Source organism: Oncorhynchus gorbuscha, linkage group LG01 (assembly GCF_021184085.1).
Source record: "Oncorhynchus gorbuscha isolate QuinsamMale2020 ecotype Even-year linkage group LG01, OgorEven_v1.0, whole genome shotgun sequence".
Lineage (NCBI taxonomy): Eukaryota > Metazoa > Chordata > Actinopteri > Salmoniformes > Salmonidae > Oncorhynchus > Oncorhynchus gorbuscha.
The window spans coordinates 20,194,467-20,212,953 of NC_060173.1; the positions used below are offsets into that span (position 1 = coordinate 20,194,467).

Here is an 18,487-nt window from a genome sequence, read left to right on the forward strand (position 1 = left end):
TTCCCTTATAGCAAATAGGACACAGGGCACCCCTCATCCCAATCAGTACTGGTATCCATACAATACTTGCGTAGCATTGCCTTCAGCGTCTGATGCCAGCGTTCTAGAGCCCCTTGACTCTCTGGATGATACGGACTGGAGACCTGATGGGAAATACACAATGTCTTTAACACATTTGAAAACAGTTTAGACATGAAGTTGGATCCCTGATCAGTTTGGATTACTTTAGGGAGTCCAAACGTAGAGAAGAACTTCACTAGTGCCTTCACCACAGTCTTAGCCGTTATAGTACGGAGAGGAATAGCCTCTGGGTATCGAGTAGCACTGCACATTATTGTTAGTAGGCACTGGTTACCTGACCTGGTTTTCGGCAATGGACCTACACAATCAATTATCACTCTTTCAAACGGTTCCCCCACCACAGGAATCGGGCAGAGCGGCGCTCGAGGAACTGTTTGATTCACTTTCCCAGTGAGTTGACATATGTGACATGTTTTACAAAATTGGACCACGTCAGACTTCAAACTTGGCCAGAAGAAATGACGAAGGACCCGGTTATAAGTCTTTGTGATCCCCAAGTGTCCAGACCACGCCTGGTCATGGGCGAATGACAGCACCTGCTGTCGGAACGGTGTAGGTACAACCACTTGACACACTTCACTCTAGTCATTAATGGTGTCATTAGATGCCCATTTACACATCAAAACTCCTGCTTCCATAAAGTAGGCGGTCTCTCTAGTTTTAGCTTCCTCAATGGAAATTACCGAAGCAAAACACTTGCGAAGACTGGTGTCTTCTTTTTGACATTCAATCACCTTCTCTGGGGTGACAGACAAAAGAATGTCATGTAATTGGGACGCAATTTATTTTTCCCCTGCCTTAGTTTTTACGGGGGTAAAAACTGTCGGCATTGCAGAAGGCATACTCGGTGCATTGTCTTCTACTTCAACGTTCTCAAAAATGGAACTAGCCAAATCCACCACATCTCCTAGCTTGCGAGATTGTGCCCTCATTCACACAAGCAGGAAAAACATGTGGAAATGCTTGAACCAATTTCTCATCCATAGTTCTGATTTCTGGGTTGTCTACTACCTCTAACACAGGAGTGACATTACCACCAGCAATATCATTCCCTAGTAGCAATGTGACTCCTTTTACTGGCAGTGTAGACACTACACCAACACGGAAACGTCCTGATACCAAGTCTGACACTAAGTGGACCCAGTGTAATGGTACAGGTACTGTTTTTGTCTCTATCCCCTGTAATATGACATGCGAGCCACAATATGTTTCAGGAGACCAGGGTAAAGCATCAGTAACGATTACTGACTGCGTCGCCCCGGTGTCTCATAGGATTTGGATAGGTTGTTGACCAGCTTGTTCTCCTGTTAAGGAAACACAACCGGCAGAGATAAATGGAGCATAGACAGGATCCGGTTTCTGAAATGCTGAATCAATAACTCGATCCAATGGACGAGCCAAAGACTTGACTAAACCCAAACTTTTCATTTTTGGGGACGGTGACAGGGACTGTTTCGGTTTATTTTTCAAAACTGGGCAGTCCGCAATCACGTGACCCTTTTGGTGACAGTAAAAACATTCACAGATTTCATGAAAAGGCTTAGGGTTGTCAGAGGAAAAGCGATCTCAACGAGGAACTGATGACGTAATCATCCGGCCTTCAAAACGTGGTGCACCAAAGACAGTCTTGTGTGTCAAAGCGTACTCATCTGCCAACACTGCTGCTTGGGCCAATGTCACCACTTTCCGTTCATTTAAATGAACTACAATTCTATCTGGGAGGTTGCTTTGAAAGTCCTCCAACAGCATCAACTCCCTAATATCAGCAAAGGTGTTAGCTTTGCTGGCTGAACACCAGCGACTAAACAGAGACTCTTTGTCTCTTGCAAATTCAACAAATGTACGGTGAGATGTTTTTTTGTGGTTCCTGAAGCGATGCCTATAAGCTTCAGGCACCAACTCATAAGCCCGCAACACTGTAGTTTTAACTGTATCGTAGTGTAAACTGTCTTCCAGGGAGAGAGCAGCTACTACTTCCTGGGCTTTCCCAGACAATTTACATTGTAACAGGAGCGGCCAAACCTCGAGTGGCCAATGCAGCGCAGCGGCCACACGCTCAAACGCAGAGAAATAAGAATCAACTTCCGACTCTCGGAATTGAGGGACTAAAGCTATGTTTTTACTCACATCGAAGTGGGCTTGATGATGAGCAGCTTGTGTAGTCGCACTGGAGCCAGCATCTAGCTCCAGTTGTCGGATCCTCACCTCCTTGTCAGCTTCTATTTTCCTAATTTCAAGTTCAAAATTCATCTGTTTCTCTTTATCTTTTTGCTCCATTTCTAACCGAGCCAGCCTCACCTTCAGCCTAGCAGTCCCATCTGAACGACCCGAAGCAGAAGATAAAGGATTGAATCGGGGCAATGTAAAAGGGGTACGAGGAACCCCTTCCTCCGCCCTATCCTCTGACTTGGCATCAGAAGGTCTACCCGTCTCCTCTCCTTGCAATGAGAGAATCCGTTCTCTCACTAAACCCTCCCTGACTAGCACCAAAAGCTCAGCCTTTAGGACTTTCTCAGGGACAACAAATCCATAATGGTCAGCTATAGCTATAAGGTCTACTTTACGAAACCTACCCAAACAATCAATAGAGGGCGCTTCAAAAAACTTGGAGATGGCTGAGGCAGCCATCTTATACAATGCAGTCTCCTGAACAAACTAACTAAACAAGTCATCCAAACTCACAACCTACCATCACACCTCAATCACTAACCACAAAGAGCTCAGAGCAGCAGGGTCTGGTGGGTTTAATGGAAAAATCCCGGATGAGCCCCCATTATGTTACGCACGCCTCTATGAAGAGGGAACGCAACATCATGCTACAACTAAACTCTCCGTGAAGTGAAAAAGGTATGGACTGTAGGTGCAAATAAGAATGACAACAGGCAGAATGTGGTACAGTTTACAAGGACTTTATTCCTTTTTACGGTAATATGGGGAAAAGGGGCTGGACAGAACCAAAGCAAAGAAAGTAAATCTCAAAGCCCCCCCCCTCTCCTATCTTACCTGCCTACCCACTACTTACCTAATTTAGCACCACCTGGTGCCCTAACCAAAATACAGGGGGTGGTCCGCCCAGGTCTTACCTAGTGTGCCTAGACAGTGAATATGCTACGGGTACATGTATGCCTGCGGGCCTCTTGCCTATGCACTCCCTAGGTGCCTTCCCCTTCTCCCCTGGGAACAAATGAAACAGGAGAACAAATAATTTCTCAAACAAACTAAGAAACAAAGGACATCAAATAAGCTCTATCTGAGCAAACAAACTCACTGAACATACCAACTTCCAAGCAATGAACTCCCAGCAAAATCAATCTCTAGCAAAATCTCTCTGCAATGACCTCCCAGCCATCTCTATGCAATGACTCTATGCAAAACTCCCATCAAAAATCTCTCTCAGCAATCCCTACCTCCAAAATCTCTAGCTAATCTACCTCCAGCAAAATCTCTAGCAAATCTACCTCCAGCTAAATCTCTCTCCTGAACAGAACACTGGCTTTTATATAGCTTCAGAATGAATGTGTAACTGGAGACAGCTGAGTCTTGACAAGGGGGCGGGGTCAGCTCTCCAATTAGCCATGGAGTTGACTAATCAGCTGCTTGAGGGATTTCAAGAAGCCATTTCCTGAAATAAACACATGCAAATACACAAACTACAACACATGAACTGGGGAACGTAACAATCTCACTGGTCATCCACAAAGCCAACACCTTCTTTGGCCGCCTTTCCTTCCAGTTCTCTGCTGCCAATGACTGGAACGAATTGCAAAAATCGCTGAAGCTTATATTTCCCTCACTAACTTTAAACATCAGCTATCACTCCAGTGTTAATTTGCTAAATTGTAATTGCTCTGCTACTATGGCCTATTTATTGCCGTACCTCCTCACGCCATTCACACTGTATATAGACTTTCTTTTTTCTATTGTGTTATTGACTGTACGCTTGTTTATTCCATGTGTAACTCTGTGTTGTTGTTTGTGTCGCACTGCTTTGCTTTATCTTGGCAGGTCACCGTTGTAAATGAGAACTTGTTCATCAACTAGCCTACCTGGTTAAATAAAGGTGAAATAAAATTAAAATAAATCAAAATGGTTTTTTATTTTTTATTTTTTAACTACAATGTTATTTATTGATATTGTTATTCATATAAGATGCTATTAGCCTCCAACTTCCTGGAATCCAATATAGCTGCTTCCATTGAAGAAACATTTTTCAACAGAATTGGCGGAATGAATACAGCGATGATCACGCGTAAATAGTTCACTTTCATAGCGGCCACGTTGTATACCTTCTCGCAAGTGTGCGCTCTCCTCTTCTCATCTTGTCCCATCGCTTGTGGACTTCAATGCAGGAGGACAGAGGACAGAGACCTGGCCGTGTGGTGCCAGGACAACAACGTTTCCCTCATCGTGATCAAGACAAAGGAGATGATTGTGAACTACAGGAAAAGGAGGACTGAGCACGCCCCCATTCTCATCGACAGGGCTGTAGTGGAGCAGGTTGAGAGCTTCAAGTTCCATGGTGTCCCCATCAACAACAAACTAACATGGTCCAAGCACACCAAGACAGTCATGAAGAGCGCACGACAAAACCTATCCCCCCTCAGGTGACTGAAAAGATTTGGCATTGGTTGTCAGATCCTCAAAATGTTCTATAGCTGCACCATGGAGAGCATCCTGACTGGTTGCATCACTGCCTGATATGGCAACTGCTTGGCCTCAGAGGGTACATCACTGGGGCCAAGCTTCCTGCCATCCAGGACCTCTATACCAGGCGATGTCAGAGGAATGCCCTAAGACTCCAGCCACCCTAGTCATAGACTGTTCTCTCTGCTACCGCATGGCAAGCGGTACCGGAGCACCAAGTCTAGGTCCAAGAGCCTTCTAAATAGCTTCTAATCTAAATACATCTAATCACATGGTTACCCAGACTATTTGCATTGCGTCCCCCCCCTCTTTTACACTGCTGCTACTCTCTGTTGTTATCTATGCATGGTCACTTTAATAACTCTACCTACATGTACATATTACCTCAATTACCTCGACTAACCGGTGCCCTCGCACATTGACTCTGTACCAGTACCCGATGTGTATAGCTTCACTATTGTTATTTTACTGCTGCTCTTTAATTATGTGTTACTTTTATTTCTTATTCTTATTTGTATTTCTTATTCTTCTTTAAAAATATACATTTAAACCTTTTTAAACTGCATTGTTGGTTAGGGCTTGAAAGTATGAGGTATTCTAACTCCAGCGAGCAAAAAGAGACTTCCTTAATATCTTTTGAGTCCCTGGGATCAGGGCCTGGTCCGGGGTAAGCATAATGTCCAGAGCTGCCAACTAGTTGAAGTAGAAATCGAGTTTGGTGTTCTGATGTCCAGAAGATTTTTTCAGTCATAGGAAATGGTGGAATACATTGTAAAAAAAACAACACAAAATAGTATAATTGATCAGTCACCGGCTTCATTAATAAGTGCATAACCAACGTTGTCCCCACAGTGACCGTATGTTAGATTAGAGGGGAAAGGTGGCTTTTCTCTGTGACAACATTATTGCTCCGTCCTTAAGACAGTCTGACCCATTCCAATCTCAGCCTAGAATTTGAACAAGTGATGTCAGAGCACCCTGTAATCCTTACATGTCACTCAGGGACCTAACAAAAACAGTAATTAAAAGTCATTTACTCTCAATTGCGAAGGCTCTCAGTAAAAACGAATTGCGTACAGAAACCACTCACATGATCTACAGAAGAGAAATGATGTAGTCATTTGTAATAAAGAAACATTTAAACTTTGGGGGATTAAAAAAAATAACACTCAACAGCTCTTTTTTTGGAGGCTATTTCAATCCTACTGTATTTAGGTTAGTTATTAACATTTGGAAAATATGAATAAATTAAAATGTTATTTACACTTCTGAAGTGTTCATTAAATCTTTAATGGCTGTTGGAAGGAGTGGAGGACCAAGGTACAGCGTGGTACGTGTTCATCTTTATTATTTGAACTGAACACTGATTAACAAAAAAACAACGAAGAGCACGAACGAAACCGAAACAGTTCTGTCTGGTGCAGAAAGACACAACAGAAAACAACTACCCACACCACACAGGTGGGAAAAGGCTACCTAAGTATGGTTCTCAATCAGAGAACGATAGACAGCTTCCTCTGATTGAGGACCACACCCGGGCAAACACACAGAAATAGAAAACACAACCCACAACATAGAATGCCCACCCACAACATAGAATGCCCACTCCAACTCACGCCCTGACCAAACCAAAATAGAGACATAAAAGGATCTAAGGTCAGGGTGTGACAGTACCCCCACCCCCCCCCCAAAGGTGCGGACTCCGGGCTGCAAAATCTAAACCTATAGGGGGGGTCTGGGTGGGCATCTATCCGCGGTGGCGGCTCTGGTGCGGGACGTGGCCCCGGACAGGCGGGAGACTCTGGCAGCTCCGGACAGGCGGGAGACTCTGGCTGCTCCGGACAGGCGGGAGACTCTGGCTGCTCCGGACAGGCGGGAGACTCTGGCTGCTCCGGACAGGCGGGAGACTCTGGCTGCTCCGGACAGGCGGGAGACTCTGGCTGCTCCGGACAGGCGGGAGACTCTGGCTGCTCCGGACAGGCGGGAGACTCTGGCTGCTCCGGACAGGCGGGAGACTCTGGCAGCTCCGGACAGGCGGGAGACTCTGGCAGCAGGCTGGGGAGACATACAGGCGGCCTCCTCCTTGGCCGAGGCACCGGACACTGGGCCGTGGAGGTGCACTGGCGGTCTCGAGCGCAGAGCTGGCCCCACCCGTTCTGGCTGGATGCCAGCTTCCACCCGGCAAATGCGGGATGCTGGCACTGAGCACACCGGCCTGTGAATACTCGGCCGAGACACAGTGCGTATCACCCCATAGCACGGGGCCTGACCAATCCCATGCTCGCCACGGTAAGCACGGGGAGTGGGCTCAGGTCTCCAACCTGACTCTGCCACACTCCCCGTGTGCACCCCACCAAAAATTTGGGGGGCTGCCTCTCGGGCTTCCTTGCCAGCCGTGATCATGTTGCCAACTCCATTTTCTGGTATCCCTCCTCGCACTGTTCCAGAGAATCCCAGGTGGGCTCCGGCACTCTCCTGGGTCGACCGACCACCTTTCTACCTCCTCCCAGGTTGTCTCATAGTCCAAATAGCGCTGCTCACCTGTCCAGGAGTCCCTTTCACCAAGCTGCTTGGTCCTTTGGTGGTGGGTAGTTCTGTAACAGCTGTTGGAAGAAGTGCCTCCAAGGTGCAGCGTGGTACGTGTTCATCTTTATTACTTGAACTGAACACTGATTAACAAAAAAACAACAACGAAACAGTTCTGTCTGGTGCAGAAAGACACAAAACAGAAAACAACTACCCATACAGGTGGGAAAAGGCTACCTAAGTATGGTTCTCAATCAGAGACAACGATAGACAGCTTCCTCTGATTGAGAACTACACCCGGCCAAACACACAGAAATAGAAACATGAACCCACAACAGAACGCCCACTCCAACTCACGCCCTGACCAAACCAAAATAGAGACATGAAAGGATCTCTACGGTCAGGGCATGACAATCTTTTGTAATCTGAAAATTATCATTTGCTTTTTTACTTCACTAGTGCAGCACCTGTAGATGCCTCACAAGTCATGGTCATGTTCATTGTGGTTAATGACATAATTCTGCCTCCACAGGGTGTTATATAGCCTATGCAGATTGGTTTTAGGTTTGAGAGAGAAACATATGAAGTTTAATCTCTGACATGGGAATGAAAACCACTGATCTTTACTGATCAGGGTATTCTGAAATCTAATTTATAGTATATCTATATTAGAATTAAACACTATTTATCCCAGTGCTGAATGGGGCTTTTCTACCAAATATAAAAAACACAATGGAACTATCTACCAAGCTTCTGGTTCCATTTTTATGAACAATGTGTGTCACCAAGAAAAAAAAGTTAACAAACCACCCCCCAAAACCAATAGGATATAAAAGGCGAGAAAAAGCTACTGTTAAAAAACCCTTCTCAGCTGTAAGAAAACATATGGCTCAATGTTTCTGTTAACTATGTTTTGTTCTCTTCTCTCTTTCTTTTTAATTTGGACATTTATGAGTTTTGGGATTTAGTAGAAAGATAATCTGGTTAAATTTGGGCCTCAGCAGTGTGTGGTCCCACTGTGACAATTTCCTAGTTACTTATGTATCCTTCTGCTTCAGACGGCCGAGACATTGGTCTTCAGAGATTGGCCTGCTTTTCCATCAGTCGTCAGGTCAGATTTTATGGCCATCTGGTCGCCCATTGCAGAGGCAGTGCGGCTTTACCTTGTGAATATGTGTGAGTGGCGGCCTTGCGACGTTTGACCTGTGCTTTCCTTGCGAGCAGCCATTCTGACAGCAGGGTTACGTTTATCTGATACCCCCAGATAAGTGCTACTTGAAGGTGCCAAATTTCGGGAAGCAGGCCTCTCTCCTTTGATTCTCTGGTTTCTGTTATGACCCTGCTCTGTACTCACCAAACCTGAGTCCATCTGGACAGCCCCCCCAACCTGCCACACCAACTTTGTCACAGTTACTTTAGGCTACCTTTGTTTGCTTCCGCTTTTTACTTCTGTAATTAAAAACTTTGCCAGTTTAAAGAGGCATCTATTGGTTTTACATTCACATTGTTTTTACCTTCACTAGCATCTGAAATATCTTCATTGATATTGAACTTTAGACCTCAAGCTTTTTGGCCCTGTGTGGTAGTCCATAAATTAACCCTCCTTTTGAGAGCTGGTCTGGAATTCCGGAATCTTTGAACTTTCCGGGCTGCCGGCTGCTTTCAGAGTCATAAGGAATCTTTCAGTGGCTCTTGGTGCCAGGGGAAGCCGACATCAAGCTTGATCCCTCCCCCCATTGCTTGACTCTGCGTCTTCTAGGAAAGAGCACGCAAGTAAGACATCCTTGACTAAATCAAGAGTGAGATGGCTGCGGGTGAAAACTGACTTATGTGCCACTCAACAATATTTCTTTGGCAGAGAGGGGGAAGTGGTGTGTTAGGAAGCAAATATAGAGTATGTGTTGCAAAGTGTTTGAACAGAGGAGGTTGAAATCCATTCTCCACTTTGGCATGTCTGGCCGTTATTAACCTTGCTAGCTTGGCCCTGTGAGAAGACATAGCTGGGCTCTGTAGCTGAGAGCAAGGCCGGCAAGGCCGACAGCAGCAACCCCCTCACAGGTGCCTCTCTTCCCCCAGTGAAGGGCATAACAGCACCAGCTCCCCAGCCCACCCCAACCCTGCTCTGGCTAGCTCCTCTCTCACAATGAAATATGCCAATTTATGTACAACATACAAAAAAATATTTAATCAGCCACCAATTGTGCAAGTTCTCCCACTTAAAAAGATGAGAGAGGCCTGTAATTTTCATCATAGGTACACTTCAACTATGACAGACAAAATGAGAAGAAAAAAAATCCAGAAAATCACATTGTAGGATTTTTAATGAATTTATTTGCAAATTATGGTGGAAAATAAGTATTTGGTCACCTACAAACAAGCAAGATTTCTGGCTCTCACAGACCTGTAACTTCTTCTTTAAGAGGCTCCTCTGTCCTCCACTCGTTACCTGTATTAATGGCACCTGTTTGAACTTGTTATCAGTATAAAAGACACCTGTCCACAACCTCAAACAGTCACACTCCAAACTCCACTATGGCCAAGACCAAAGAGCTGTCAAAGGACACCAGAAACAAGCTTGTAGACCTGCACCAGGCTGGGAAGACTGAATCTGCAATAGGTAAGCAGCTTGGATTGAAGAAATCAACTGTGGGAGCAATTGTTAGGAAATGAAAGACATACAAGACCACTGATAATCTCCCTCGATCTGGGGCTCCACGCAAGATCTCACCCCGTGGGGTCAAAATGATCACAAGAATGGTGAGCAAAAATCCCAGAACCACACGGGGGGACCTGGTGAATGACCTGCAGAGAGCTGGGACCAAAGTAACAAAACCTACCATCAGTAACACATTACGCGGCCAGGGATATAAATCCTGCAGTGCCAGACGTGTCCCCCTGCTTAAGCCAGTACATGTCCAGGCCCGTCTGAAGTTTGCTAGAGAGCATTTGGATGATCCAGAAGAAGATTGGGAGAATGTCATATGGTCAGATGAAACCAAAATATAACTTTTTGGTAAAAACTCAACTGGTCGTGTTTGGAGGACAAAGAATGCTGAGTTGCATCCAAAGAACACCATACCTACTGTGAAGCATGGGGGTGGAACGACTGAGACCAGGACGACTGATCCGTGTAAAGGAAAGAATGAATGGGGCCATGTATCATGAGATTTTGAGTGAAAACCTCCTTCCATCAGCAAGAGCATTGAAGATGAAACGTGGCTGGGTCTTTCAGCATGACAATGATCCCAAACACACCGCCCGGGCAAGAAGGAGTGGCTTCGTAAGAAGCATTTCAAGGTCCTGGAGTGGCCTAGTCATTCTCCAGATCTCAACCCCATAGAAAATCTTTGGAGGGAGTTGAAAGTCCGTGTTGCCCAGCAACAGCCCCAAAACATCACTGCTCTAGAGGAGATCTGCATGGAGGAATGGGCCAAAATACCACCAACAGTGTGTGAAAACCTTGTGAAGACTTACAGAAAACATTTGACCTCTGTCATTGCCAACAAAGGGTATATAACAAAGAATTTAGATAAACTTTTGTTATTGACCAAATACTTATTTTCCACCATAATTTGCGAATACATTCATTAAAAAATCCTACAATGTGATTTTCTGGATTTTTTTCTCATTTTGTCTGTCATAGTTGAAGTGTACCTATGATGAAAATTTACAGACCTCTCTCATCTTTTTAAGTGGGAGAACTTGCACAATTGGTGGCTGACTAAATACTTTTTGCCCCACTGTAAATGTACAAACTGATCTTCACAATACTGTACTGTGTGTAAATGATGCTTTATTCTTACTTAGTATTTAGAGTTTTCTGTCCTTCTCACATAACACAAAGACCGATAGAAATGTAACTGGTGCATTTTAGGGTGCTTTAAGACTTTGTTGCAGTCACACCTTATTTTCTGAGATTTCTTCATTTTCTCATGTGTTTGCTTTTCTCTCATGTGGCATGAGACAAACGGTACGCCTTGAAAAGCACCTATCGGCTTTGACTTAGGATATAAACACAAAATGTGTATACACCTATGATGGTTTGCTTTTGTTCTTATTTTGGGCTGTGGCCTTACAACAATTTCTTAGAATTTCACTTGACTTTCCGTAAGCATCATCCTCTGTATGAAAGTTATATCAGTGGCTTTGACTTAACTCTTGGTTTGACTTACCCTTGTCTCAGCTTATGTGATAATGCTCTTGCTTTATCCTGTCATAAATGTCTTTTAGACATTCAATAACCTCACATGTATCATAGGATAAGAGCTCAGCCATGTTAATTGTTTCAAAAGCACTTTCGAGTTTGAACAAATTACAGAAGAACAAGAAGTCCAGACTAACCTGTACTCCCTCCCAGAGGTCTGCCTATACAGTGTCAGCATTGGGTTATGGGGTGAGGAAAGGGCCCTGTTACAACCTGCAGCACGGCCTGTGTACACTCCTGCTCTGGCATGCAACAAAGTATGTGCCACTTCCTATGACTCGCTCACTATGCCATGCCACTTTTAGTTATCCCCCCCAACAAATGTCACTCACATTGAAAAGCTGCATTCATACAGGAATTCATGTAAAGTGTATTTGATGTGTCCATGTGACGTTAATGTCATAAAGCAGTAACATAGACTTACTAATAGAATATTTCATATTCATGTAATTTCTTCCCCATTTACCTTTTTAATGATTTGATGGTCTAGCAACATGGCATGCTCTTATTGTAAGGTTGACCTGTTATTTACAGTACAAGTAAAAAGTGTGGACACTTACTCATTCAAGTGTTTTGCTTTATTTTTACTATTTTCTACATTTTAGAATAATAGTGAATACATCAAAACTATGAAAAAACACATGGAATCATGTAGTAACCACAAAAGTGTTAACAAATCAAAATATATTTTAGATTCTTCAAAGTAGCCGGCCTTTGCCTTGATGACAGCTTTGCACAGTCTTGGCATTCACTCAATCAGCTTCATAATGTAGTCACTTGGTATGCTTTTCAAACAGCCTTGAAGGGGTTCCCACATATGCTTTTCCTTCACTCTGCGGTCCAACTGCCACACCCCTTGTGGACATCCGGTGTCTCCTTGACCTGCAGCCATTCCCCCTCCCTCTCCCTCTGTGTGTGATTGTGTGATTGGAGACAGGTGTGCTGGAGTCAGAGAAGTTCCCCACCAGCTGCAATCCGTTCCATAATCAAGACCTCTACAAGTGTAGTTAATTGCCATTTCTGAGGCAAGTAACTCTAATGAACTTATCCTCTGCAGCAGAGATAACTCTGGTTCTTCCTTTCTTGTGGCGGTCCAGTTTCAACATAGCAAATTATGGTTTTTGCGACTGCACATGGGGAAACTTTCAAAGTTCTTGACATTTTCTGTATTGACTGACCTTCACCTTCACGTCTTAAAGTAATCATGGACTATATTTTCTCATTGCTTATTTGAGCTGTTCTTGCCATTAATATGGACTTGGTCTTTTACCAAATCTTCTGTATAGCAACCCTACCTTGTCACAACACAACTCATTGGTTCAAATGCATAAAGAAGGAAAGAAATTCCACAAATTTGACTTTTAACAAGGCACACCTGTTAATTGAAATGCATTCCAGGTGACTACAGTACCTCATGAAGCTGGTTGAGAGAATGCCAAGAGTGTGCATCAAGACAAAGGGTGGCTACTTTGAAGAATCTCAAATATAAAATATATTTGGATTGGTTTTACACTTTTTTTGGTTACTACGTGATTCCAAATGTGTTATTTCATAGTTTGATGTCTTCACTATTAATCTACAATGTAGAAAATAGTAAAAATAAAGAAAAACCTTGTAATGAGTAGGTGTTTCCAATATTTTCACTGGTACTGTATGTATGGACTGTGTGACAGCCTGCACTGGGGAATGGCAGTCCCCTTGATCACAGTCTCATGACTTATCGAACGAATGCTATTTCCAAATTATAGCCTGAAGGATAAACGGAGGTGTGAGACACGTAAGAATAGTGTGTACTCGATTAATAGTTATTCACTGGAACTGTATTTGTTTCCTCCAAAGGTCAGGGTCCATTGCCAAAACGTTGCTGTGTTAAGACAAGAGCCAGCATTTACAATGGAATTTGCCACTACATTATTTGCCAAGGGTTGTTTGTGTTGACAAGTGACAAATGCATTGATACTTTGATCAATCTTATCAAACTGCCGGCAGTTAAGCACGAGAAGCTGGAGCATCCCCTTGGAATGGGCGCATTAAATGTCAACCTTGTCTGACTTGGTCAGAAGTTCGGCCATTCCACATTCCTGACTAAGGGATAAAGCTGCTCTAATCCCTTTTACCAGGTAGCCAGAGTTGGCAGCCGAGCCTGGAATTCCAGTGGCATTCCGATTTGGGGAAGTTGCTAGGGTCTGGATGGACAATTCACACAACAAAGGAAGACTCTCATTCAAAGAAAATAGGGTTTAAGTTCTGTGAGAAAGTCAGCCGAAAGTCATGTGGATCGTGGCATATTTAGAGAGCTTTTCATTCGGCGGCTGCTCTAAAAAGGGCTGAGGCAATTGGACGTCCACAAGCCGGGAGGCTGACGCAAAGTGGAAGGTGGGAGGCCGGTCTTGATCTCATGACAAGTCTGGCTGAAGGGTGACAGTCCAGAGCAGATTGCAGCAGGCTTACCTGTCAAAGGCAAGCCAATGAGCTGCAGTCCTGCAGTACAGCCCCAACAGTACTGACTTCAGAGTCACAGAGGGCACAGTCTGGCATTTTATCTGTCTGGAGAATGCTGTATGGTGCTGCTAAAGACCACAGGCTCCATAGAAGTACAGGGGCATTACTGACCTGTCTCACAGAGTCCTCATAGCCCAGTGGAGTCGGTGTGAAAAACATGGAGATATACACTGAGTGTACAAAACATTAGAAACATGTGGAACACTTTTGACAGCTTGTAGACCATGCCCCAACAAATTGAGTCTGTTCTGAGGGCAAAAGGGGGTGCAACTCAATATTAGGAAGGTGCACCTAATGTTTTGTACATTGGCCGCTCTTTGTCCTGTCTGAGTAGCATTGAGACTGAACAAGACTCCATGCAACCTGAACAAAAGCCATTAATCTGGAGTACTGTACACGCAAACATGAATTCTTTCAGTTCAATAAAACTCTGTTAAGGAAGAATGGGTCTATTTAACTGGGTTCCCAATCCCTAAGTTTATCGGGGAGATCTAATTAGCATAATGTCTGCTTACTGCTGGCCAGACGTTACTTTTTCAGTGATATACAAATAACGTTTGTGTTATAGCCTAAGTATGTCACCACCTGAGTATTTTGTTGTCAGAATGGTCCCTATCTCTCTCTGCTTGAATGATTGAAAAAGTTGATATGGTCTGTATGTATGTGGCCTAGTCAGTATGATGGAGGGCGTTCACACGGTAATGTATATCATGTTTTCCATATCAAATGGGTGGTCGTCATACACTCCCAAATCTACATATCAAACCAAGATTTTAAGACCCATTAGTTTATGATTTATCACTCTCTGTCTATGCAAACACAGTATATTCTAACTCCCACCTATATTAAAGAATGTGAAGAATTTTTCACATTCTAGTATAATTGTAACGTGTGCGCTGGGAGTCGAGAAGCAAATTCAGGGAGTGAATACATAATGAATGAACAAAACATAACACAAAACAAGAAACACGAACAACGCACAGACATGAAACTGAAACAAACAACGCCTGGGGAAGGAACCAAAGGCAGTGACATATATAGGGAAGGTAATCAGGGAAGTGATGGAGTCCAGGTGAGTCTGATGACGCGCAGGTGAGCGTAATGATAACAATAATTCATCTAGAATATTTTTTTGTATTTTATCTATTTTTTTCTCCCAATTTCAATTATGATCTTGTCTCATCGCTGCAACTCCCCAACGAGCTGGGGAGAACCGCGGTCCTTAATAAACAACCGCCCGCTTAAACCGGAAGCCAGCTGGACCAATGTGTTGGAGGAAACACCGCTATTCACCTCCTGTGTGTGTGTGTGTGTGTGTGCGTGTGCGTGTGTGTGTGTGTGTGTGCGTGCATGTGTGTGTGTGTGTAGTTAAACGTTCAGTCAAGTTAGAAGACAAGGGCTCTGGGCCTGGGGGGGGGGTCTGGTTTTTGAGATGGTGAGAAGGACATGTCAGCCTCTATTGGCTCCCTGCTGTTAGTGTTGTACTTGAATCAGTCCCAGAGTCCCACAGTGTTCATGAACAGCCATACAGACAGACTGCATATTCACCAGGCAGAGCAGGACCCTCTCTGTCATTCTCCCTGAACTCCAGACACTACAAGGCGTCCCTGTTTCTTTGTGTGGCGTCTGTGAAGAGGCGTGTTTATAGACACAGAACATAAATCAGCCATGTGTTAAGGCCAGTGTTGAAAAGTTACACATATGTGAAAGATGCTCTGTGTTGTAATGGCAGTACATTCAAAACACACACAAGCACACACACACACACACACACACACACACACACACACACACACACACACACACACACACACACACACACACACACACACACACACACACACACACACACACACACACACACACACACACACACACACACACACACACACACACACATTGACAAACAGACACACGTGAATAGTAACTACCACATTCTCCCACTGTAAGATAGATTTTCCACACCACAGATGGTGCTTTCTGCTTTAACTAGATTCATTCTCAGTTGATTCTGAATGTGACGGTGGGTTTTCTATATGTAAGTTACTCTTTGACAAGAAGCTCTTCTTATGTAATGCTTTCGAGTGCCTGTCCTTGTCTTTTAGCTGTACCCATACTTAGCACACAATAGGCCTATATCTCACATACCTGTTCGGCCCGTCACCCCCAAAAGGGAGACAGTGTCCCCCTGACTGATGGCTAGAAGTGGGACAAGAAAACAGGAGCCACCGTTCCCTGATGTCACTGAGAAAGAATCTATCTTCCCCTTCACATAATCAACCAGCTGTGTCCGACTCATCCAGCATGTCACCTATTTTACAATCCATCCCACACTGGGTCTACTCTCCCCTGGTTCCCACAGAGCCACGGTAACACTGCCCAGAGGAAAGGTGCCCATTCCCAGCGTTCCCAACCAGCTCACTGTTTCACCGCCTGGAATTCCCCCTCCACACAAAGAGACACAAATATAATACTGCACCACTGCAGGCGGGGGAGGTATTCAGGGGGTATTCACAGGACAATATTGATACGGGAGGCACTTTTGTCTGTGAATCCTTCTGGGAATGCACTCAGTTGTTGTGGCTATATGGACCCGCATTCTATCCAAGTGCAACAGGTAGCTAGATGTTACTTGTTATTGATTCAAGATAAGCGTAACACTTACGTAACACTTTCTTTCTTTTCCTTTTTCGTAGTTTTTTCTGGGAACCTCACATGTGAGAAGCTGAGATGTCAGCTGATGTTAGCTGATCTGTCAGCTGATGTTAGCTGATCTGTCAGCTGATCTGTCAGCTGATGTTAGCTCATCATGTGTTTTCAGCCTGCATATTCAAATCCCACCGATTTGGACATTGTCTGCAGGAAGTGTTATACAGTATAGGCCAGTAGTCTGTGTTACCTGACTGTTTCTGTATTCAACAATGCTACAGGGTAATTTCATGATAACAGAATTAGGCTGATACTCAGATTTTTCACTTTAACAAACCATACAACTCTATGCACAAGGACTAATTTTAACAATATAGACAGAACATTTTACAAAAACACATTTACTTGAAGAACAGTGCAGATGCAAAGTTTGGTAACAGAATGACGGTTTGTGCTGTTGGTGCCGTAAATGTGTTTTTGTACAATGTTCTGTGTAAATTGTTAAACATAGTCCTTGTGCATAGAGTTGTATGGTTTGTTAAATTTTGAAATCAATGAATTTTGTGTGACATACATTTTAAAGTGAAAAATCTGAGTGCAGAAAAATAAGGCTCTCTGCAAGACGTTGTTTGAATGCACTTCAGATACCGGGAACAGGGCTATACGTACAACTCCATATGTACTGGCTTACCTCTCCTTACCACGTCATATTTGCAGCCCCATGAATGAGGCCCTCAAGCAGGAACTGACAGTAACACAGAGCTAGACAACTCTAACATAGTCTATACCAGGAATATGCAACTCTGATGGGGGTGTGGGCCACAAAATAATCAGAACTCCTCATGGGATGGTGCAGTGGCTCACCGGTCTGCATCCATACCCACACATGTAGTCAGGCCCTAGCCTTTTGATGACCCTAAGCAAAATGTTGATTCCCCCCACCTTGCGGCCAAAATGTTTTAGTGCCCCCCCCCCCCCCCCCCCCCCCCCCCCTTGACAGAGGAGAAAACAGATGTATGTTATAAGAGGTAATTTCCTGCAATTCTATACATTTTCCCATGGGGCATAGAGAACATTTTGCAGTTTTAAAGCAAGTTTGCTGCAAATCTACACATTTTGCCATGGGGCGGAGATAAGATTTTGCAATATTATGAATCATTTCATGCAATTCTATTCATTTTGCCATGGGGTGGAGAGAAATGTTTACAGTGTTTAATATGATATCTGAGAGTAACTAACAATTCAATGGGGCTCCCCTCGGTTGGTCATTCCACAATGATGACTACAAGTGTAGATAGCTAGCCGCTAGACTTATCCAATGTAACAAGAGAAAATCTGCTGATGCACATCCAAATGTGGAAATTGCACCTTGTGTACTGTACTATTCTAACGCTCAACAGTAAGTTGATACCCCAACTGAGCCCCCCGTTTATTTTGGTATATGTTGTAGAGGACAGGGCCTGTTGTTCTAAGAATCCTTCAGAGTGATGCCATACTGTTGCCTTTATGTGGTTTTCATAGCTTTTTATATATTGTTTGCATAATTTTTGCAACAGAAATTACTCCCATCGCTGCCTTTTATATGCCACTGTTTTATCATATGTTTTGAATGTGAATCAGGAAGCAATTGTGAAGGTTTGAAACAAATTATCTTGTGTTCAAACCTTAGACACTCATTCAGGATATGCTTTGTTAAGACCATAACTGCATGGTGGAAGTGGATGAGAATGATGTTGACCAATGAAAAGCTCCAATTAGTTACTACTAAATAGGGTTGAAAAGGTCAATTGTCCACTCAGAACACTTCAAATGACTGGCGCTGGAGCGGCGATCATACAGAGCCATGTCAGATAAGAACTAATACAATGGAGTGCTTATAAC

General features: G+C 43.9%; 1 protein-coding gene across 1 annotated transcript in view; it reads right to left on the reverse strand.

Moving 5' to 3' along the window:
* LOC124040372 (lysine-specific demethylase 7A-like) overlaps window positions 1-2,358 on the reverse strand; it is an 87,730-nt gene extending 85,372 nt beyond the window's left edge. The window contains exons 1-4 of the mRNA XM_046357552.1: window positions 2,104-2,358; window positions 1,331-1,385; window positions 765-820; window positions 67-143 (exon numbers count right to left, since the gene is read on the reverse strand). Of these exons, the coding sequence (XP_046213508.1) occupies window positions 67-143; window positions 765-820; window positions 1,331-1,385; window positions 2,104-2,358 (443 nt within the window). The remainder of the gene's footprint in view (window positions 1-66; window positions 144-764; window positions 821-1,330; window positions 1,386-2,103) is intronic.
* Between the last annotated feature and the right edge of the window lie 16,129 nt (window positions 2,359-18,487).